Genomic DNA, 24,533 nt, shown 5'->3' with positions numbered 1-24,533 from the left:
CCAGAACCTGATCAACTGGACTAAAGTGACGAGGCTCAGCTCGGCCATCATATATGCTCTTCATCCTGTCCTGTGAAGATGATAGCTTCTCTTTAGCCATTTCACCAGCGGCATACAAGCGTCGCCGAAAATCACACACATATGATAACAGGGACTTAGGAGGCTCGGGAGACTTCCAGTCATCCTGGAGAACAGATAAAAGCCCACGCACCCTATGTCCAAACACAAGGTCATTTGGGCTAAAACCTGTGCTCTCCTGTGAAACCTCCCAAGCGGCTAACAGTAACCAAGGCAACCCCTCCTCCCAATCCTTATCCATCTCAGTACAATAAGCTCTCAACAAAGACTTAAGTGTTTGATGGAAACGTTCCAGTGCTCCTTGACTTTCCGCATGATAGGCGCTAGACAAGTGATGTTTAATATGGAGATGTTGGAGAACCTGACCAAAGAGATTAGAGGTGAAATTAGATCCTTGATCACTTTGAATGACCTTAGGGATTCCAAACAGTGAGAGACCGGAGAGGATAGGCAGCAGGAAACCTAGTGGTCTGACACATCACAGTCAACAAATAATTACTACCCTTTTTAGAACGAGGCAGAGGCCCAACACAGTCAATAATCAGATACTCAAAAGGTTTACTGAGTACAGGAATAGGAAACAGTGGTACCGGCTTAATAGCTTGATTAGGTTTACCAGGTAATTGACAGGTGTGACAAGTTTTGATGAAATCAGAAACATCCCTCTTTAATCTTGGCCAAAAGAAATGTCTTAATATGCGATTGTAGGTTTTCCTCACACCCATATGTCCAGCAACGTCGTTGTGAGAAGTTGTCAACACCAACTCACAAAGCTTAACTGGTACCACAACCTGACTAATCGCCTCCCCCAGAAAACAACTACCATGAGACATCCACTTTCTCATCAGGACCTCCTCTTGGAGAAAATAACCCTGTGCGACATCTCCCAACTGTTCCACAGGCACAATTTGGTCCCGCAACTCTTCTAATGTAGGGTCAGTCCGTTGTGCCTCGATTAAATCGGAGCGGGATACAGATAACGGGATAACAGGGAAAACAGTAACAGACTTCTTTGTGGTATTCTCGTTAGCCAGTTCCGTTCCAGGTCATCATGGATCATAGAACGCGTCACTGCACACGCAGAGAACACCTCTGGGAAATTCTGCGCACTCTCATCAGGAATCCCTACAATTGACGGCTTAGTGGAAACCACTAAAGATGGAAACAGGATAGGCCACACACGCTCCCCAGCCAAGTTATTCCCAAGGATCATGTCAATACCCTCAATAGGCAATGAAGGACGCACCCTCACAACAACCTCACCTTTCCCCAGTCCACAATCCAACATCAGTTAATGCAATGGAACTGAGTGTTCAAACATATTCCCCTAATTAGAACACTATTCCCCAAATCAGTCTCCACAGAGAAGGGTAACACAGATTCCAACACAAATGATTCAGAGGCACCTGTGTCTCTTAGGATCTTTACTGGCACTAGGTTCTTACTTCCTAACATAGACACAAAACCCTCCGTAATGAAAGGTAAATAGTCTGGATCAATATGGCCTTTCACATGGCCCTTGGCATGACCAAGATGGCGTAGCAGTGCGGTCGCTTTTATTTCATCGTCCTTGTGTAAATATCCCGTTTCTTGTTTTTTTTGTCTATTTTGTATATATCGCTCAATTTTTACTTTTCATTCTTTAACTAAATATACTTTCCTGCAACCCGCCTCACCCAATGTGGAAAGGATTCTATTATTTCTTTATAACTTTCATCAAGAACCGTAAGCTGATACTAGTGTAGCCGCAACTGAATGGCTACCTGCTATTAGTCACCGTTAGCGTCTTCACCACTGTCCGTGGCCTACACTATCCACCAGCCAGCTCTAGCTCTAGCCTGGACAATTCGTCGGCCAGTCTGCACAGCGTGCTATCGACCCAGCGTGCTATCGACCCAGAGCTTATTGGACTTTCTGCCGGAATCACTGGACCCTAGTGCCGGATCATCACAACCAGCTAGCTAGCTGCAACCTGTTGTTGGCTGATTACCATTGCCCTATAGCAAGCACCAGTTAGCCTTGAGCTAGCCTCAGGCCCATCTCCCGGCTATCTACCTCTCTGTCAACCGGACGGGACCTCCTAGTGTTGACACTGAGCCCCGCCGATCCAACACGACTGGTTTGCCGACGAAATAGTCTGATGTGGTTTCATCAGGCTTCCAGTTGCGACGACCACGAAGATCCATCTGCCAGCCCCGGCCCGCTAGCACACGCAAACTACAACTGTGCTCCTGCTAGCTGTGCTGAAGCACCAATTTGAACTGCTCTCGGACTCACATATTGCTGTTCACTGGACCTTATGATCACTCAGCTGCACAGCTGATGCCTGCTGGACTGTTCCTTTACACGGTACCCTGTCCTGTTTATTCTGTTTAGTCTTAGCCCAAACGTTATCGCTATTTCCAGTTGTTGTCTTAGCTCTCTCTAATAACACCTGTGACTGCTTTATGCCTCTCTCCCATGTCAATTATGCCTTGCCTATTGCTGTTTGGGTTAGTTCTTATTATACAATTTCACTGTAGAACCCCTAGTCCCTCTCAAACTGCCTCATATAGTTCCTTTGATCCACCCCCATACACGCCGAGACCGGCTCAATCGGTGCCTCCAATGACGCTATCTCTTTCATTGTTACCCAACGCTTAGGGTTACCTGAACTGTACTCATATCCTTCCATATCCTTTTCTGTACATAATGCCCTGAATCTTTTCTACAACGCCCGGAGAACTGCCCCCTTTATTCTATGTACCCAACGCACTAGAAGACCAGTTCTTAAAGCCTTTAGTCGTATCCTTATTCTAGTCCTCCTCTGTTCCTCTGGTGATGTAGAGGCTAACCCAGGCCCTGCAGCCCCCAGTATCACTCCTACTCCCCAGGAGCTATCATTTGTTGACTTCTGTAACCGTAAAAGTCTTGGTTTTCTGCACATAAATATCAGAAGCCTCCTTCCTAAATTTGAGTTATTCACTGCGTTAGCACACTCCGCCAACCCTGATGTTCTAGCAGTGTCTGAATCCTGGCTTAGGAAGACCACCAAAAATTCAGAAATGTCCATCCCCAACTATAACATTTTCCGTCTAGATAGAACTGCCAAAGGGGGTGGAGTTGCAATCTACTGTAGAGATAGCCTGCAGAGCTCTATCATACTATCCAGGTCTGTGCCCAAACAGTTTGAGCTTCTACTTCTAAAAATCCACCTTTCCAGAAATAAATCTCTCACTGTTGCCACTTGCTACAGACCCCCCTCAGCCCCCAGCTGTGCCCTGGACACCATATGTGAATTGATTGCCCCCCATCTATCCTCAGAGTTCGTACTGCTTGGTGACCTAAATTGGGATATGCTTAACACCCCGGCCATCCTACAATCTAAACTAGATGCCCTCAATCTCACACAAATTATCAACGAACCTACCAGGTACAACCCTAAATCCGTAACAATGGGTACCCTCATAGATATCATCCTGACTAACTTACCCTCTAAATACACCTCCGCTGTCTTCAACCAGGATGTCATGAGCCCTCTCACTCCACCGGGTTACCACCTTAATTGGTTTCCACTATCTTCCACTCTGCTCACCTCCCTCTCTCTACTCAGCCTAACTAGCTCCACCTGTCCCTGCTCTGCTCGGCTCTAATTACTCTGCCAGCTGCGCTGCATTACCCACTAACCTCTCCCAGTATTTAAGGCCCTGTCTTTCAGCTCTCCGGTGTCAGATCGTCTGCAAAGCTCACACCCGGAACCTGTTTGCTCGCGCTTCTGGCTCACCCTGGTTTTGTGACCCCGGACCTGCCTGGTTTTTGGATACTCTTCTGCCTCAGGAGATCCAGACCTGCTTCTGCCATTACGACTCCTGACTACTCTTCAATCCCGGTAACTCTGACCAGCCTTCTGCCTTGCTACTACGTGTTTTGGATTTCCCTTGAACTGTACTGCTGCCTGGTTTCATTCCGCCCCCGTTGTGTCTGTGTTTCCTCCCCCCAGGACTTCTGGACCACCAACCACCGGCGTCATCGGACGCATCGCTGCCACTGGGGGAGGCACAGACCCAGCACATCGGATGGGATAACCCCTGGAGCCTTCACTCACTCCCTACATCCCTTTCCCCTTAAGTTTAAATAAACTTTCTGGTGTGACGCAATTGTGGTCCTCTTGTCGTCTGTCTGAACCGTGACAGTACGATCTGACCATCATGGACTCAGCGCACACTTCCCCCGACATGGAAACCGAAGAGCCTGAGCAACCCACCGCCATGCTACGCCTGGAACACACTGAGAGAGAGCTAGGCCGCATGAGCGGCGTCATCTCCTCTCTGCTTCAGGTCGGCCACCAACAGCATCAGCAGTTCCAGCAGCACCAGCAGCAGTCCCAGCAGCAGCAACAACAACTCGCCATGATCATTCAACTCCTCACCAACCTGACCCCAGCCAGTCTGCCCACCAGCCCTGCCCCCGAGTTACCTGCCCCGGTCATTGCAGCCGCTGCTCCGGAACCCAAGATTGGAAACCCCGAGCGGTTCAACGGCGATTCAACCCAGGTCCGGCCATTCCTGACTAGCTGCCGACTTCAGTTCTCCTTGCAGCCAAGGACCTTCGCCACGGAGGGGGCTAGAGTTGGGTATGCCATCACTCACCTGACGGGCCGAGCTCGACGCTGGGGAACAGCAGAGTTCGAACGTCAAACCCCCGCATGTGCAACCTTCGACCTGTTTGCTGAGGAGATGCTGAGGGTGTTTGACCTGGATTCACCAACCGCAGAGGCGTCTCGTGAACTGTTCAGTATTCGACAAGGCAGACGTACAGTCGCAGACCATTCCATCGACTTCCGAACCCTGGCTAGACGAAGTTCTTGGAACACACCATCGTTGGTGGACGCGTTCTTCCATAGTTTGGCTGACTATATCAAGGACGAGTTGGTCTCCCATGAACTGCCTTCCACTCTTGATGAAGCCATCGCACTGACTGTCAGGATCGACAGAGGGATACAGACCCGTCGTCGTGAGAGGGGGCGCCAAGGTCCACCTACTACCGGCATTCGGAGAGATCCGACTGGGCTCCTGTCATCTACTGCCACTCACCCAGGTCAGCTTGATCAGTCTGAGCCTATGGAGATTGGGCGAGCCTCTCTCACTCCTGCAGAGCGCCAGCGACGCTCACCTCAAACCTCTGCCTCTATTGTGGAGGTGATGGACATCGTGTGGTAACCTGCCCTTTAAAGGGCCGAAGCTCACCGGGCATAGGGGGAGTCCGGTTGAGTTCAATGACCATCCAGTCCTCCGACCGCAAACCCCTGCTGCAAGTTCACCTCCGCCTCCCTGACTCAACTCACACCCTGGCTGCTCTGGTGGATTCTGGCGCCGAAGCCAACATAATGGACATCAAGCTGGCACGCCAACTGGGACTGGAGAACCTCCGTTTGACACCTCCTATTCCTGCCCGGGCACTGGACGGACACTTACTCGGATCGGTCACTCATGTCACGGCCCCGGTCTCGATGGGTCTGTCCGGAAACCATCAAGAAACTATCCAGTTTCACCTGCTCCCCTCTCCAGGCCAACCCCTCATCCTGGGTTACCCATGGCTCCGCCCGGCACAACCCTCAGCTCGACTGGGTGACCGGGGTGATCAGGGAGTGGGGAGAGGACTGCCACCGAACCTGCCTGCTTGCCGCCGCACTACCCCTCGGCCAGTACCTACTAACTCCGCTCCTGACCCCTCCAAGGACCCTGTGTCGATTCTGCCAAGTCCCTGCATCGTTGCAGCTCTGACCTGGGCTGTTGAGGAACAGGTGCTGGAGGCTCTCCGTAACCAGCCAGGTCCCAGCACTTGCCCAGCTGACCGCCTTTTTGTCCCCGAAGACCTGAGGTCCCAGGTCGTTCAGTGGGGACATGACTCCCGCCTAGCTTGTCACCCTGGCTCCACCCGCACTTACAACCTGCTCGCCCAGAGGTTCTGGTGGCCCTCTCTGAGGAAGGATGTACGGGGAATTCGTCCAAGCCTGCCCCATCTGCAACCAACACAAGTCGTCCTGCCAGCCCCCAGCCGGATTGCTGCAGCCCCTGCCTGTGCCCAGGAGTCCGCTGGTCCCTGCTGCGCCTTGTCCTCCTCCTCCACGGCTCGTCGATGGTGGTCTGGTTTACACCGTCCGCCGCCTGCTTCGGTCCAGACGGAGGGGTAGGGGTCTCCAGTACCTCATTGACTGGGAGGGCTATGGACCTGAGGAAAGGACCTGGGTGCCAGCTAGTCGGATTGTGGATAGGACTCTCATCACCGCTTTCCACCAACGGCATCCTGATCAACCTGCAATCCGTAGGGGGCCGCCCCAGAGGGGTCCCTAACCGTCCGGCCCGCTCGGCTTCCTGTCCTGTGCCTGATCCTGTCACAGGGACCTGTCCCATCTCCCCGACCACGGCCCTCCGGCTTCCTCCGAGGATGAGGACGTTCACTCGGGACCGTTCGGAGGAGTTCTAGCCCTCCTCCGGCTCCCCTCCTCCCGCCCGGCGTGGTGTTGCTCTTGGGACTTCTGGGGCCGTCCCTTGGGGGGTTCTGTCATGAGCCCTCTCACTCCACCGGGTTACCACCTTAATTGGTTTCCACTATCTTCCACTCTGCTCACCTCCCTCTCTCTACTCAGCCTAACTAGCTCCACCTGTCCCTGCTCTGCTCGGCTCTAATTACTCTGCCAGCTGCGCTGCATTACCCACTAACCTCTCCCAGTATTTAAGGCCCTGTCTTTCAGCTCTCCGGTGTCAGATCGTCTGCAAAGCTCACACCCGGAACCTGTTTGCTCGCGCTTCTGGCTCACCCTGGTTTTGTGACCCCGGACCTGCCTGGTTTTTGGATACTCTTCTGCCTCAGGAGATCCAGACCTGCTTCTGCCATTACGACTCCTGACTACTCTTCAATCCCGGTAACTCTGACCAGCCTTCTGCCTTGCTACTACGTGTTTTGGATTTCCCTTGAACTGTACTGCTGCCTGGTTTCATTCCGCCCCGTTGTGTCTGTGTTTCCTCCCCCCCCCCAGGACTTCTGGACCACCAACCACCGGCGTCATCGGACGCATCGCTGCCACTGGGGGGAGGCACAGACCCAGCACATCGGATGGGATAACCCCTGGAGCCTTCACTCACTCCCTACATCCCTTTCCCCTTAAGTTTAAATAAACTTTCTGGTGTGACGCAATTGTGGTCCTCTTGTCGTCTGTCTGAACCGTGACACAGGATCTCAGCGATCACTGCCTTATTGCCTGCGTCCGTAACGGGTCCGCGGTCAAACGACCACCCCTCATCACTGTCAAACGCTCCCAAAAACACTTCAGCGAGCAGGCCTTCCTAATTGACCTGGCCCAGGTATCCTGAATGGATATAGATCTCATTCCGTCAGTAGAGGATGCCTGGTTGTTCTTTAAAAGTATTTTCCTCTCAATCTTAAATAGACATGCCCCATTCAAAAAATACAGAACTAAGAACAGATATAGCCCCTGGTTCTCCTCAGACTTGACTGCCTTTGACCAGCACAAAAACATCCTGTGGCGTACTGCATTAGCATCAAATAGCCCCCACGATATGCAACTTTTCAGGGAAGTTAGGAACCAATATACACAAGCAGTTAGGAAAGCAAAGGCTAACTTTTTCAAACAGAAATTTGCATCCTGTAGCACTAACTCCAAAAAGTTTTGGGACACTGTAAAGTCCATGGAAAATAAGAGCACTTCCTCCCAGCTGCCCACTGCACTGAGGCTAGGAAACACTATCACCACCGATAAATCTACAATAATCGAGAATTTCAACAAGCATTTTGCTACGGCTGGCCATGCTTTCCACCTGGCTACCACTACCCCGGCCACCAGCTCTGCACCCTCCGCTGCAACTTGCCCATGCCCCCCGCTTCTCCTTCACACAAATCCAGACAGCTGATGTTCTAAAAGAGCTGCAAAATCTGGACCCCTACAAATCATCTGGGCTAGACAATCTGGACCCTTTCTTTCTAAAACTAGCCAAAAATTGTCGCAACCCCTATTAATAGCCTGTTCAACCTCTCTTTCGTAACGTCTGAGATCCCCAGAGATTGGAAAGCTGCCGCGGTCATCCCCCCTCTTCAAAGGGGGTGACACTCTAGATCCAAACTGTTACAGACCCATATCCATCCTGCCCTGCCTTTCAAAAGTTTTTGAAAGCCAAGTCAACAAACAGATCACCGACCATTTCGAATCCCACCGTACCTTCTCCGCTATGCAATCCGGTTTCCGAGCTTGTCATGGGTGCACTTCAGCCACACTCAAGGTCCTAAACGATATTATAACCGCGATCGATAATAGACAGTACTGTGCAGCCGTTTTCATTGACCTGGCCAAGGCTTTCGACTCTGTCAACCACCGCATTCTTATTGGCAGACTAAATAGCCTTGGTTTCTCAAATGACTGCCTCGCCTGGTTCACCAACTACTTCTCAGATAGAGTTCAATGTGTCAAATCGGAGGGCCTGTTGTCTGGACCTATGGCAGTCTCTATGGGGGTGCCACAGGGTTCAATTCTTGGGCCGACTCTTTTCTCTGTGTATATCAATGACGTCGCTCTTGCTGCTGGTGACTCTCAGATCCACCTCTACGCAGATGACACCATTTTGTATACATCTGGCCCTTCATTGGACACTGTGTTAACAAACCTCCAAACGAGCTTCAATTCCATACAACACTCCTTCAGTAGCCTCCAACTGCTCTTAAACACTAGTAAAACTAAATGCATGCTCTTCAACCGAACGCTGCTTGCACCCGCCCACCCGACTAGAATCACTACTCTCGACGGGTCTGACCTAGAGTATGCGGACAACTACAAATATCTAGGTGTCTGGTTAGACTGTAAACTCTCCTTCCAGACTCACATTAAGAATCTCCAATCCAAAGTTAAATCTAGAATCGGCTTCCTATTTCGCAACAAAGCCTCCTTCACTCATGCTGCCAAACATGCCCTCGTAAAACTGACTATCCTACCGATCCTTGACTTCGGCGATGTCATTTACAAAATAGCCTCCAACACTCTACTCAGCAAATTGGATGTAGTCTATCACAGTGCCATCCGTTTTGTCTCCAAAGCCCCATATAATACCCACCACTGTGACCTGTACGCTCTTGTTGGCTGGTCCTCACTACATATTCGTCGCCAAACCCACTGGCTCCAGGCCATCTATAAATCACTGCTAGGTTAATCCCCGCCTTATCTTAGCTCATTGATCACCATAGCAACACCCACCCGTAGTCTGCGCTCCAGCAGGTATATCTCACTGGTCATCCCCAAAGCCAACACCTCCTTTGGCCGCAATTCCTTCCAGTTCTCTGCTGCCAATGACTGGAACAAATTGCAAAAATCTCTGAAGCTGGAGACACTTATCTCCCTCACTAACTTTAAGCATCAGTTGTCAGATCACCTTACCGATCACTGCACCTGTACACAGCCCATCTGAAATTAGCCCGCCCAACTACCTCATCCCTATATTGTTATTTATTTTGCTCATTTGTACCCCAGTATCTCTATTTGCACATCATCTCTTGCACATCTATCATTCCAGTGTTAATACTAATTGTAATTATTTTGCACCATAGCCTATTTTATTGCCTTACCTCCATAACTTGCTACATTTGCACACACTGTATATATATGTATTTCTGTTGTATTTTTGACTTTGTTTTGTTTTACCCCATATGTAACTCTGTGTTGTTGTTTTTAATCGCACTGCTTTGCTTTATCTTGGCCAGGTCGCAGTTGTAAATGAGAACTTGTTCTCAACTGGTTTACCTGGTTAAATAAAGGTGAAATATATATATTTTTTAAATGACACAATGTGTCAGGAGTGAACTGATGTGGAACAGGCGCAGCTAACGCCGTAGGCTTAGATTTAACATAAGCACCTGTACTGAATTTACCCCTAGACCTAAGAACCGGACATAAATTTTTCCAATGACCTAATTCTTGACAGTAGTGACACTCTTGACCAAAGTCAGTTTTACCACGGGAATCGGGCTCAACCCTAGTTGAATGAAACTCTGCCCGGGAACCGAAGTATCTCGGCGAGCGAGGCCCAAATCTCTGCAAACGCCCCCACTCACTCCGAATACGGGGTTCTGCAAAAACGTTTTTGTGAGTCAACACATATTCATCTGCCAAAACCGCAGCTTCAGCAACAGTCTTTATTTTTCATTAGTTAATGTACGTCGCTATACGATCAGGGATTGTGTCCTTAAATTACTCTAACATAATCAGATCACACAGCCCTTGGAAAGTCATAACTGCAGAGGCGGAACACCAGCGATTAAACTGTGAAGATAATATTCGCGCAAACTCAACATGAGTCTGCTGATCATCCCTTTTTAAAGTTCTAAATCATTGGCGGTAAGCCTCAGGGACCAATTCGTAACTCTGTAACACAGCCGTTTTAACCTTATCATAACTAACACTGTCGGCTACACTAAGAGCTGAATATGCTTATTGCGCTTTACCAGTCAGCAAACACTGCAACATCAAAGTGCGATCAGAATCAGGCCAACTCCTAGCATCAGCAACTCGCTCAAACAACGAAAATAATGTCTCAGGGTCCTTTTCATTAAACTGAGGCAACAACCGTAAGTTCCCAACAATATCAAATGTGTCTGGGTTACGACCAAAAGAGCAACGACCCCTAGGTAACTCTGGATCACCTTCCCAGAGCAATCTCTCCCCTGAGAGCTTTCCTTCCCTAACCAACTCTAGTCGCTCTTGTTGCAGCTTGATTTTAGCATGCTCCATATCCTGTTTAAATTCCAATTCCTTTTCATATTTTACACGATCATGCTCCATTTTAGCTTCTTCATGCTCCATTTTAGCTTGTTCATGCTCCATTTTAGCTTGTTCATGCTCCATTTTAGCTTGTTCATGCTCCATTTTAGCTTTTTGTCCATTTTGTTCATGCTCTAGCTGTAACAGAAGCAGTTCTTTCTGCTGTTCAAAAAGAAGATTACTATGACTAACCGATGGAGCGGCCACTGTAACATATCGGGGAGACGACGAGTCCTCAGCAGAGGCTGCTCCAGTGGTAACTTCAAGAATACCACTCTCCATCAAATTGGCCTTCAATATTAACCTAATATAATTTTTTTGACGTTTCTCACTAATTTCAACCTTGTAGTGTTCAGCAACCTTCAACAGCTGTTCTTTACTACATAATTCTAACAGTTCCACTGATGGAAAGCGAATAAAGTCGTCTACATTAGACGCCATAATCAGAATAAAAAAAAAATAATATACAGTGAGGAGAACAAGTATTTGATACACTGGCGATTTTGCAGGTTTTCCTACTTACAAAGCATGTAGAGGTCTGTAATTTTTATCATAGGTACACTTCAACTATGAGAGACGGAATCCAAAAATCCAGAAAATCACATTGTATGATTTTTAAGTAATTAATTTGCATTTTATTGCATGACATAAGTATTTGATACATCAGAAAAACAGAACTTAATATTTGGTACAGAAACCTTTGTTTGCAATTACAGAGATCATACGTTTCCTGTAGGTCTTGACCAGGTTTGCACACACTGCAGCAGGGATTTGGGCCCACTCCTCCATACAGACCTTCTCCAGATCCTTCAGGTTTCGGGGCTGTCGCTGGGCAATACGGACTTTCAGCTCCCTCCAAAGATTTTCTATTGGGTTCAGGTCTGGAGACTGGCTACGCCACTACAGGACCTTGAGATGCTTCTTACGGAGCCACTCCTTAGTTGCCCTGGCTGTGTGTTTCGGGTCGTTGTCATGCTGGAAGACCCAGCCACGACCCATCTTCAATGCTCTTACTGAGGGAAGGAGGTTGTTGGCCAAGATCTCGCAATACATGGCCCCATCCATCCTCCCCTCAATACGGTGCAGTCGTCCTGTCCCCTTTGCAGAAAAGCATCCCCAAAGAATTATGTTTTCACCTCCATGCTTCACGGTTGGGATGGTGTTCTTGGGGTTGTACTCATCCTTCTTCTTCCTCCAAACACGCCGAGTGGAGTTTAGACCAAAAAGCTCTATTTTTGTCTCATCAGACCACATGACCTTCTCCCATTCCTCCTCTGGATCATCCAGATGGTCATTGGCAAACTTCAGACTGGCCTGGACATGCGCTGGCTTGAGCAGGGGGACCTTGCGTGCGCTGCAGGATTTTAATCCATGATGGCGTAGTGTGTTACTAATGGTTTTCTTTGAGACTGTGGTCCCAGCTCTCTTCAGGTCATTGACCAGGTCCTGCCGTGTAGTTCTGGGCTGATCCCTCACCTTCCTCATGATCATTGATGCCCCACGAGGTGAGATCTTGCATGGAGCCCCAGACCGAGGGTGATTGACCGTCATCTTGAACTTCTTCCATTTTCTAATAATTGCGCCAACAGTTGTTGCCTTCTCACCAAGCTGCTTGCCTATTGTCCTGTAGCCCATCCCAGCCTTGTGCAGGTCTACAATTTTATCCCTGATGTCCTTACACAGCTCTCTGGTCTTGGCCATTGTGGAGAGGTTGGAGTCTGTTTGATTGAGTGTGTGGACAGGTGTCTTTTATACAGGTAACAAGTTCAAACAGGTGCAGTTAATACAGGTAATGAGTGGAGAACAGGAGGGCTTCTTAAAGAAAAACTAACAGGTCTGTGAGAGCCGGAATTCTTACTGGTTGGTAGGTGATCAAATACTTATGTCATGCAATAAAATGCAAATTAATTACTTAAAAATCATACAATGTAATTTTCTGGATTTTTGTTTTAGATTCCGTCTCTCACAGTTGAAGTGTATCTATGATAAAAATTACAGACCTCTACATGCTTTGTAAGTAGGAAAACCTGCAAAATCGGCAGTGTATCAAATACTTGTTCTCCCCACTGTATATATATATATATATATATAATAATCTTGCTCAACCCCTCTGCTGAGCACACCAGACACAACAAGAGAAATGACAATCACACCGAGCACCACAGAAGAGAGATGGGATATGGAGTTCCCCATAACCTACAATAACTCAACCCTAGTCTTCGTGCGGATTCGCGGTGGGTAATTACGCACTGTAGCCCGCTGGCAAGGAATTAAACCCCCCAGCACGCTGGTAGATTCCACTAAGCCACGGATGTGCCCCCGAGACAACTGCTCAGTCCACAGACACCACACAAAAATAACAAACATTTAACCATGCCCAACGTATTCCAAAACAAAACACGTCACTAAGCCTATCAGGGGAAAAGGCTATAGCTCCGGGTAGCAAATGTCACTACCCTATCCAAATCTCCCACTGAGGTACATAGCCGATTGTACTCACCTCCTCAGACCGATGTCCCAACAACGAGTAGAGCAAGAGTTTCCAGGCTGGGCAGGGCCTGGGAACTAACCAATGTCTCTCTCCAACACAGTACACAACCCAAAAAACCAAAGGCAACCAATACTGGGCCTATCAAACTCAAACAAACTAACAAAATTTACAAACAAAGCCCCTACAGAATTTGACATTAACTCCACGTTTTCTTCCTAATACAACACGTTCAAGATCCCGGACGAGCCCCCACTTGTCACGAATCGGCTCAAGTTCGTAACAAAAAGGGAGACACCGTGGAGACAAGGAATACCAAAATATATATTTATTAACTAAAGTAAACTAAATATACTTAACAATGGTGTGTGTAATCAGTAGTGTAAGTGAGTGTTATGCATGCATAAATGTAATAATGCAAGGTGTTGAAAGGTGCCAACGCAAACAACCAAAAACCACAAAACTACCACAACAAAAATCTATCAAGGAGTCTGCATAGAGAAAGTCTCCCCAATGAATGTAGAAGAGGTCCATTTATCCTGGGACACACCCGGGCCCAGGTGTTTCCCATGTAGCTGACGACCCTCCCAACTCCGCCCACCGGCATCCTAATAAGGAAACAAGAGCAAAGAGAGAGAATACGGCAGACAGTCGTCACAAAAGAGATTCTTCAAAGTAGCCACCCTTTGCTTTGATGACAGCTTTGCACACTCTTGGCATTCTCTCAACCAGCTTCATGAGGTAGTCACCTGGAATGCATTTCAATTAACAGGTGTGCCTTGTTAAAAGTGAATTTGTGGAATTTATTTCCTTCTTAATGCGTTTGAGCCAATCAGTTGTGTTGTGACAAGGTAGGGGTGGTATACAGAAGATAGCCCTATTTGGTAAAAGAACAAGTCCATATTATGGCAAGAACAGCTCAAATAAGCAAAGCGAAATGACAGTCCATCATTACTTTAAGACATGAAGGGCAGTCAGTCTGGAAAAAGTCAAGAACTTTGAAAGTTTTTTCAAGTGCAGTCTCAAAAACCATCAAGCGCTATGATGAAACTGGCTCTAATGACCCAGAGTTACCACTGCTGCAGAGGATAAGTTCATTAGAGTTACCAGCCTCAGAAATTGCAGCCCAAATAAATGCTTCACAGAGATCAAGTAACAGACACATCTCAACATCAACTGTTCAGAGGAGACTGTGTGAATCAGGCCTTCATGGTCTAATTGCTGCAAAGAAACCACTACTAAAGGACACCAATAATAAGAAGAGACTTGCTTGGGCCAAGAAACACGAGCAATGGAGTGGCGCAGTGGTCTAAGGCACTGCATCGCAGTGCTAACTGTGCCACTAGAGATCCTGGTTCGAATCCAGGCTCTGTCGCAGCCGGCCGCGACCGGGAGACTCATGGGCGGCGCACAATTGGCCCAGCGTTGTCCAGGGTAGGGGAGGGAATGGCAGGCAGGGATGTAGCTCAGTTGATAGAGCATGGCGTTTGCAACGCCAGGGTTGTGGGTTCGATTCCCACGGGGGGCCAGTATATATAAAAAAAAAAATGTATTCACTAACTGTAAGTCGCTCTGGATAAGAGCGTCTGCTAAATGACTAAAATGTAAATGTAAAAAAATTAGACCGGTGGAAATCTGTCCTACTTATTTTCCACCATAATTTGCAAATAACTTCATTAAAAATCTGTCTGTCATAGTTGACGTGTACTTATGATGAAAATTACAGGCCTCTCTCATCTTTTTAAGTGGGAGAACTTGCACAATTGGTGGCTGACTAAATAAAAAAATGTCCCACTGTATATATATATATACAGTGGGGAAAAAAAGTATTTAGTCAGCCACCAATTGTACAAGTTCTCCCACTTAAAAAGATGACAGAGGCCTGTAATTTTCATCATAGGTACACGTCAACTATGACAGACAAATTTAGAAAAAAAAATCCAGAAAATCACATTGTAGGATTTTTAATGAATTTATTTGCAAATTATGGTGGAAAATAAGTATTTGGTCACCTACAAACAAGCAAGATTTCTGGCTCTCACAGACCTGTAACTTCTTCTTTAAGAGGCTCTTCTGTCCTCCACTCATTACCTGTATTAATGGCACCTGTTTGAACTTGTTATCAGTATAAAAGACACCTGTCCACAACCTCAAACAGTCACACTCCAAACTCCACTATGGCCAAGACCAAAGAGCTGTCAAAGGACACCAGAAACAAAATTGTAGACCTGCACCAGGCTGGGAAGACTGAATCTGCAATAGGTAAGCAGCTTGGTTTGAAGAAATCAACTGTGGGAGCAATTATTAGGAAATGGAAGACATACAAGACCACTGATAATCTCCCCTCGATCTGGGGCTCCACGCAAGATCTCACCCCGTGGGGTCAAAATGATCACAAGAACGGTGAGCAAAAATCCCAGAACCACACGGGGGGACCTAGTGAATGACCTGCAGAGAGCTGGGACCAAAGTAACAAAGCCTACCATCAGTAACACACTACGCCGCCAGGGACTCAAATCCTGCAGTGCCAGACGTGTCCCCCTGCTTAAGCCAGTACATGTCCAGGCCCGTCTGAAGTTTGCTAGAGTGCATTTGGATGATCCAGAAGAGGATTGGGAGAATGTCATATGGTCAGATGAAACCAAAATATAACTTTTTGGTAAAAACTCAACTCGTCGTGTTTGGAGGACAAAGAATGCTGAGTTGCATCCAAAGAACACCATACCTACTGTGAAGCATGGGGGTGTAAACATCATGCTTTGGGGCTGTTTTTCTGCAAAGGGACCAGGACGACTGATCCGTGTAAAGGAAAGAATGAATGGGGCCATGTATCGTGAAATTTTGAGTGAAAACCTCCTTCCATCAGCAAGGGCATTGAAGATGAAACGGGGCTGGGTCTTTCAGCATGACAATGATCCCAAACACACCGCCCGGGCAACGAAGGAGTGGCTTCGTAAGAATCATTTCAAGGTCCTGGAGTGACCTAGCCAGTCTCCAGATCTCAACCCCATAGAAAATCTTTGGAGGGAGTTGAAAGTCCGTGTTGCCCAGCGACAGCCCCAAAACATCACTGCTATAGAGGAGATCTGCATGGAGGAATGGGCCAAAATACCATCAACAGTGTGTTGAAAACCTTGTAAAGACTTACAGAAAACGTTTGACCTGTGTCATTGCCAACAAAGGGTATATAACAAAGTATTGAGAAACTTTTGTTATTGACCAAATACTTTTTTTCCACCATAATTTGCAAATTAATTCATAAAAAATCCTACAATGTGATTTTCTGGATTTTTTTTTTTCTCATTTTGTCTGTCATAGTTGACGTGTACCTATGATGAAAATTACAGGCCTCTCTCATCTTTTTAAGTGGGAGAACTTGCACAATTGGTGGCTGACTAAATACTTTTTTTCCCCACTGTATATTCGAAAAAATATATATTGGGGATTGAAAGTGATGCAGACAATTACATTGATGGAAGTTACAATCTATCTGCAATATTAAAGCTGATCTACCCCCTAAAAAAACAAACAAACAAAAATAAAAAATAAAAAAATAAAACAACTAAATGGCACTTTTGTTGCCAAATATCTTATTCATCCATTATTTAAAAAAAAATAGCATTAAATTACCTGGTATGATGGTGCATTTATCATTTGTTCAGTTTAAAGCTGTTATTTTTGCGTTTTTGCCCAAAGTCGAACTTTAAAGTAACTGTCCAGTGTTTCCAGATTTCTATGAAATATGACCTCTAATTAAGTGAAATAGTTTTACTTCCGAAAAATTGTAATTAATTATGTTAAAAAGCAGCTTTTCTGTGTTGGAATGGTGTGGGCGTTCCCCAATAACAGAAAAAAAATGACAGCTGATTGGCCAGTTCATCCTCCTCTGGAGGATGGCATCTTCTATGATGAAATAGCAAGCATTTTTAAATGGTCTGTTTGAGATAAAAGTTTGAGGTGGGGTTTTTTAAGTGTTTTTTCTCCAATATATGCTTTGGCCACAAATACGAGTATAGGACGAGTCAACAACATTATTTGGATATGAGTTAACAGAATATTAACTTTTAAAAGTGAGATTTTCACTGGCCAGTTGTGGCTACCCAATGAGCAGGGGCTAACCAATATGCACGGGGTCCATTGTTGCAAGGTTCCGTCGGCCCCATAGTGACGAGTACGTGGCTACGTTTGCATCTTCTATGGGTAGCTACCGCAAGAGTTTGGACTTCTGTTAACGTTACGACGAGGGAAATAGCTAGCTAGCTAGCTAGGACACCGGTACACAGTTGTCCTTCGCCCCCATCCCGGAAGTAGCTAGTTATTTCCTGATTGTTGACAAACAGTTTTCAATAACAACTAGCGTAGCTACCCATCGTTGACACTAACATAGCCACCTAGAGATCGTTTCTATCAAAACAATGTCATTCGTCACTATGGGGCCGACGGAACCTTGCTAACAATGGACCCGGTGCATAATAAGTCGCCCGTGCTCATTCGGTAGTCACACAGTTACTTTAAAACTGCAAAATGTTCTCTCAGCCTCATGGAAAAATGTGTAGAATAGCATTATAAAACTTCACATTTTCCTCTCTGACCCGTCGCAAAATTGGTTGAAATGCAGGTTAGCTGTTTTCCTCAAACAAATCTGTTTCACCCAAAAAAAATTGGGGGGAGGCCTTTCAATTATCTTTCCACTTATACTGTGTATTCAAAATACCCATCCATATACCCCTCAAAATACCCCTCCATATACCTCTCAAAATACCCAAGAGAGGCATAACAAGTCATGTCAAACTGTGTAGAATTGCAGGAAATGTTTTAAAAATATATATATCTGTCTACTATTCGTCCCCCCCAATATCTACACCACAATTTGGCCCTGGCCTCAACCCCCACCACCACCCCTCCTAACACCCCTTTACTACACTCTCCCCACCTCCTGCACTGTCCACCACTGCTAACCATTCATCTGGGGAATTCCTTTCTCCAAGCCCCTCTCTGTCTGTCTGGAGTTCTGCGGGGAGTTGGGTATGGAATGCACTGAGAAGGCCGCATCCCAAATGATACCCTATGCGCTGTATAATGGCAGCTTATCCCCTATGGGCCTTGGTCAAAAGTAGTGCACTTTATAGGGAATAAGGTGCTATTTGGGAGGCAGCCTTGGTCCAGGGGGGAGAGAGGATGAGAATGTGTGTTGCACTGTGATGTGACATTCCAAGGGGTTTTCTCCTTTTATCTGGAGCCCCAGTAGAGATGAGGCTGGACAGGGCCAGTGTTGGGTGGAGGGAGGGGGTTGTGAAGGGTGGAATGTGATTTAGTAACAAAGCATTTCTGTTGTTTAGCGTGTCTGCCTAATTTAATGCATTACTGCTGGATATGACATTGACTCCCTCCATGAGTTACAAAGACTTGTCCAACGGATTATATCAGAATGAAACAACATTACGTTATCATTCACTTATTTTGAGGGTTTCACTTCTCTTCTAAGTTATTCTGTCACTTAATAAATAGGTAACTTTGTCATTATACAGTAACAACATGGACGTTGTACACAGTAAGTAAAACACTGTAGTCGAAAGTAAATTTATCACCACTAACAGCCACAGTCAACATACAGCCACATTCTTCTATTGGCAACATAGTTTGATAAGAGACTGCTTCTATGAACATTGAGGGATCATTCTAGCCTGGTAGTCAAATATTTTATTGCTTCTTTAGCCGTCTCTTTTATTGTACGGACAGATCAGGCTACCACCAGGCTAGAATCCCTCAGTTACAGTGTCCATCTTTTGCTCATACTCTTCTGGGTATTGCTCCTACAGGCAGGACCACGTTGGGCCATGGGGCGATGGACATCAGCATCCAGGGCCCAGGAGTTGCCGCCCAGCACTGCTACATAGAGAACAGGGCAGGGATCATCACTCTCCACCCCTGTGGGAACCAGTGTGCCATAGACGGGCTTCCTGTCACCAAACCGGTCCGCCTGTCACAAGGTATGGCTCCTTACAAACAAACTGACTTATGGAAATGAACCTCAATGGCAAGGAGTCTGTCTCTGCATACCTATAACTCTTATTGTGGTCTATTATAGTATCACATTCAACATAGAATAATGACGTACAGCAACAGATGCATATACTGTATAAAGCTGATTTGATTTTTTTTTAAACATGCAATTGAACAGTTTTTGTGTTATTGCTTTGGTCATTGAGAGGAACTCAACTACAATCCTGGACTAACCTATGCACATGTATACATTTAAAGCCAAAGATCGATGCCTATTTGCTAACTGTGTAACCAGCACTTACAAACCCCAAATCGATTAAGATGGGAGTATTAGTGTCAAGAAATCCATTCAGTAAATGCCAATGTGTGCTTTTTCTAAACACATCGATCGAGGAATAACCATGCGTTCCTGTGGGACTGTAGTAAATTATTTGTTACCACAGTAAACTTGACTGTGATCTCAGGCACACTGCAATATTACAACATGGCTGGATGGAAACCTATTGATTTTCAATACATCACATTCTTTCACCAGGATGTCTGCATTTATGCTACAAGACAAACAGAAAATAAAGCAACAGGCCCCTCTCCCTGGAAGAGTATCTGAGACATTAGTCATAGTACTTACAGTATCTCAACGGCTTCTTGGCTCCATAGAATCACAGAAATTTGCCAGTCATAAACTAACTCACAATTTTTTTTTATATATAATTATTTAATAAAATTAATATAATAATTTTTAATATAATAATTTTTGACAGTAACCAGAGAGCTAACAGTTGGAGACTAATGATGACACTGTCTGTCTCCTGGCATGCCCCAACCTGGATTTTCTTGTAAATCCGAGCAGGGACATTACCATTTTTATTCCACCCCTCTTACCCCAACAGATCCCCTTTTACCCCTGGGGGTGAAAGGTCAAATATTTTTTGGGGAGGGAATCATGGATATATATATATATATATGTATATATTTTTTTACAAATAAATCAAGACCAAGGTGGTGTCATTTATTGTGCTGACTCAAGATCTGTGTAATAATATGTAGAGATGAGTTAGTTGATAGTCAATACCTTTGACACTGTGGCGGTCATATTATGTAACAAGCATCAGTGAAAAGTCGGCATTGCTACTGTCATTCAAGATGCAGAAATTCCTTGGTTTTTCTGGGTGAGTGGTAAGCTATTGAAAAGAATAGACTGAATCCAGACTTGAAAATTGTGTTGATATTTAATTTTCATCTCAGAAGGTACAGTATACATTTTTCTCTGAGCAGTGGTCCTGTGAAGAGAGTAAGAGATATATCGAGGGCTTTGTTTAAAGCTGAGTGTATGATATTAAAATGTGAACTACAAATCAATTGAACCCTTCCCCAGAATTAAATATCATAAACAGAAAGCAGTGGCGGCTGGTGAAAAATATTCTCGGTGGGGCTGTGCCATACTTTTTTTTTCCTGTAACCATCGCGATATATTTTAACACAAACTGCAGGACAGCAGTGCTCAGTGAAACATTCAGTAATTATTTAATGCCAATATTAAAAAGTTGAGGCATTCTTACACAAAAACATATTACACAAACCCAAGCCTTTCATTTGCATTTAAAGTGAACTTTTCACCATTGGTAGTAAACAGGCAACGCAACAGGCATGCTGTCAGAACAGAGTGGAAAGTGGACAATAACATGAAATTATTATAAAGTTTATAGGAAATCTTACACTGTATAAAAGGATGTATAATATAGAAATGGATATCAAGTGGATGAACTCAAACCTTTGACTGGAAGAATAGCATACAGTATTTTATGATCATACTAAATGTGACTAATTGTTAATGTGCTCCAGAACTGCAACAATTAATTGATACAAAACAACATATATACAGTAATATTAGCAAAGACACTATTAAGACTTTCTAGAGTACCATATATAACTGGATTTTTTATGCTAAGGTCAACTATATACAAAGAAACATGCGGCCAGAGCTGCTCTGTGTGTGTGTGTCTGTCATCTTATTTGTACAGGAATTTTGCCCGTCTGTCCTTCTGAGTGGCAAACCTCTCAATGACCCTTTGATTAAAGTCAGGAATGTCCCTGACAAGTTTCTTCTCCATGGAGAGCATGGCCAGAGCGTTCAGGCGATCCTGTGTCATGCTGTTTCTCAGGAAGGTCTTGATCCTTTTCAGTGTAGAGAAGCACCTTTCTGACTCAGCAGTTGTCATGGGTGTGGTGATGAGGATCTTGAGGAGGCTGGCAGTCTCTGTGAAAGTGCTCTGAAGGTTGTTCTCCATGAAGAACTGGTACAGGGGCACTGCACCACTACAAGCCTTGAACTCACTGTTCTCATAGATGAGGGACAGTTCGGTTTTGAGCTTGGCCTTGTTCAACATGGGGTACGCCTCCACGGTTGTTTCAAGCGCTGTATCGGGGAACTTCACACTGTGTTGTGGGAACAACTCTCCGTGCAATAGTGTTGCGCTGATGAGGTGCTGGGTGAAGGAGAACCTCTCTTTGGCATGACTCAGGATGGTATCACATACCTGTAAAAGATACATCATCAGCTTTAATTTGCAATTAAGCTATTTTGATGCAAGTGATCCTGACTGACACATGCCTATGTCCAACTCAAGTATATGATTACCAAGGTGCTGATTGTTCAGGGTTTTGGCTACATACTACCAGGCCTGAAAAAAGTTCTAGGGGGAAACACTGACAATTACATCACAACTTACCTCTATAGCCAACCTCTGTTGTTCTCCTGGTCCCAGCATCCTCCGTCGCTTGATGGGCTGTTGCTGCTTCGTCAGATGCGCTTTCCCCACACAAAGAGGGAATTGAGGCCCTGGGTCCAAAAAATAAAGTTTAATTTGATAACTTGCAATCAGACTTCTTAACTCACTGTAATTCCCCCTCAACACACAACCAGTGACTTTTATATATATATATATATATATATATATATATATATATATATATATATATATATATATATATATATAGACAGACAGACAGACAGACAGATAGTGTGTATATACACACAAACTATGTCTAGTAACTGCTTTTAACCTGTGATGTACATAATTAACTGATGTTATTACGTTTTAAAGCCTTTTTCTATTACATTTGTGAGAGGGATGCAACATCATTTTGTTCTGCTGTGCACTTAGCAATAAAGTTAATCTTCAATAACAACTAGGCCTCTTCTAGAAATTGACCTGGTGGACACCTGAATAATTATTACAAACTGTGTAGTACTTTCCTGCATTATTATCAACGTCTGATTGTGTCTTCTCTTTCCTTTAAAAATACTAAAACAAATATAATTGTGACGGCTCTATGATAATCACTCACTTTGATGACCAGACACATTTAGGCTTTTAAACTGTTGTAAGTGAACTATTCATCTTTCTAACAACATCTTTATCAGCCAATAGTAAATATAGTTATTTACCTGATTGTTAGCATGCTGTCTGTGAACCTCTGGACAAGTGCTTTAATGAAGACAGGGTCGATGTTCCTCTTCTGCAGCTGGCTGAAAAGCATGTCCACATTTGGCATGATCTTGTGGAACAGTGCCAGGAAAAAACAGAAAGCCTCGTCTTCGAGCATCCTCACAAAGCCCCCCGCCTCTCTGACAGTCGGGGCATCAAAGTTCCCAGAGTCTCTGATGGTCTGGAAACACGTTAGGAGGTCATCCCTGTACTCGTACACAGTGTTTACAGCGCGACTGTGGAAGTTCCACCGTGTTGTAGAGGCTCTGGGAGTCTATGCGCAACCACTTCGTCAAGCACGGTGGTTCGCTTGGGAGACCTGGAGAAGAAAGCAGAAAATCCTGCAAGGTCGGAAAAGAAAGTGCCGATCCTGGGGATGCGTGAAGTAGCCTGCTGCATGATGAGGTTCAGCTGATGTGCATAGCAGTGGACGTAGTGCGCATTTTCGTACACATCCACTATTTTACGCTGCACTCCGCCGGTGGCTCCCCTCATCACACTTGCTCCGTCGTAAGCCTGGGCAATAAGTTTGGCCCTTTGTCCATGTGAGAGTATGGTGCTGAGCCTCTCCAGCAGCGCTGTAGCGATGGTGTCGGCGGTTGCGTTCTCGATCAAAATGAACTCGAAAAAACGCTCTTTGGACGTTACTTTTAGCATCGATGTAGCGTATCACAAGCACCAACTGGCAGTGGGTGGAAACGTCAGTCGTCTCGTCAGCTTGAATGGCGATAAAATCAGCACTCTTTACTTCCTCCAGGATGTAATCCTTAAGCACTGACAGCATACAGTCCAACAGCTCGTTCTGTATCGTCTTTGACGTGCCCTTAAAAACGGTAGCTGTCTTCAGGTGCTCCTCCAGCACACTGTCGAGGGAGGCAACAAAATCCACTAAGCCCCGGAAAATGCCGGGGTTGTCCGAGAGTCAGTCTCCTCGTGCCCACGCAAGGCCAACTCAAAAGCCCCACAGAACTTCACACAATCGATAATTTTGGATAGAATGTGCCTGTTTTTATCCACCTCCTCATTGTGTTTCCTCACCGCAATCCTGTGGCCGTCATCCAGCTGCGTAGCAATGTTCACCCTTCCTAATACAGCTAGCTTTACAGAGTTGTCCATGTGTGCCCTGGTGTTCTCATGTTTCTTTACCTTCTCTGACAGGTGCTTCATATCCCTCACTCCGGTACCTGTCCATGCTGAATCTGACCCCGTCGTTTTAAAAAGCAAGCACGGAAAGCAAAATAAAGCATTAGCATCAGTGCACCCAGCTAGCCAAGCCTTCCTGGTGTACCAGCTACGGGAGAAGCCGCGCATATACTGCTTCCCTTTCTCGCTAGCCTGCTGTCTGATTGAGAGGTCAGGTTGATCTGGGCCCAGCTCTTTCACCCGAACTTTCTCTGACAAAGTTCTCCTCTCAAACGGATCTTGGAGGAGAGATTTCACCGAGTTAGGGTTGGGTCTTGGAGGAGTAACGTTTGCGCTCGCCATTGTCGTCTAGTAAAAATGGCGCCACTGGAGCCCGGTCCTTATTTTATCAGGGGCGAGCTTGGGGCGATAAAATAATCGCCCTCCTTGGATTCGATTTAAGATCGCTGATTGGCTACATTTTATGTCATACATTCATATCTTAAATTAGCAATTGGCTTAACTGCTACGTAGACCCGCCTCCTCGGGGCAC

The 24,533-nt window shown here is 45.7% G+C and overlaps 1 protein-coding gene across 1 annotated transcript in view; it reads left to right on the top strand.

Annotated features, from left to right (window-relative positions):
* The window catches only part of LOC121565204 (pleckstrin homology-like domain family B member 1), a 126,942-nt gene that overhangs the window by 29,992 nt on the left and 72,417 nt on the right, over positions 1–24,533 (top strand). The window contains exon 4 of the mRNA XM_045213544.1: positions 19,187–19,357. Coding sequence (XP_045069479.1) covers positions 19,187–19,357 — 171 coding nt within the window. The remainder of the gene's footprint in view (positions 1–19,186; positions 19,358–24,533) is intronic.

The sequence above is a fragment of the Coregonus clupeaformis genome, chromosome 5, assembly GCF_020615455.1.
Source record: "Coregonus clupeaformis isolate EN_2021a chromosome 5, ASM2061545v1, whole genome shotgun sequence".
In the NCBI taxonomy this organism is placed as follows: domain Eukaryota; kingdom Metazoa; phylum Chordata; class Actinopteri; order Salmoniformes; family Salmonidae; genus Coregonus; species Coregonus clupeaformis.
This window is presented reverse-complemented; position numbering and strand designations above follow the sequence as displayed.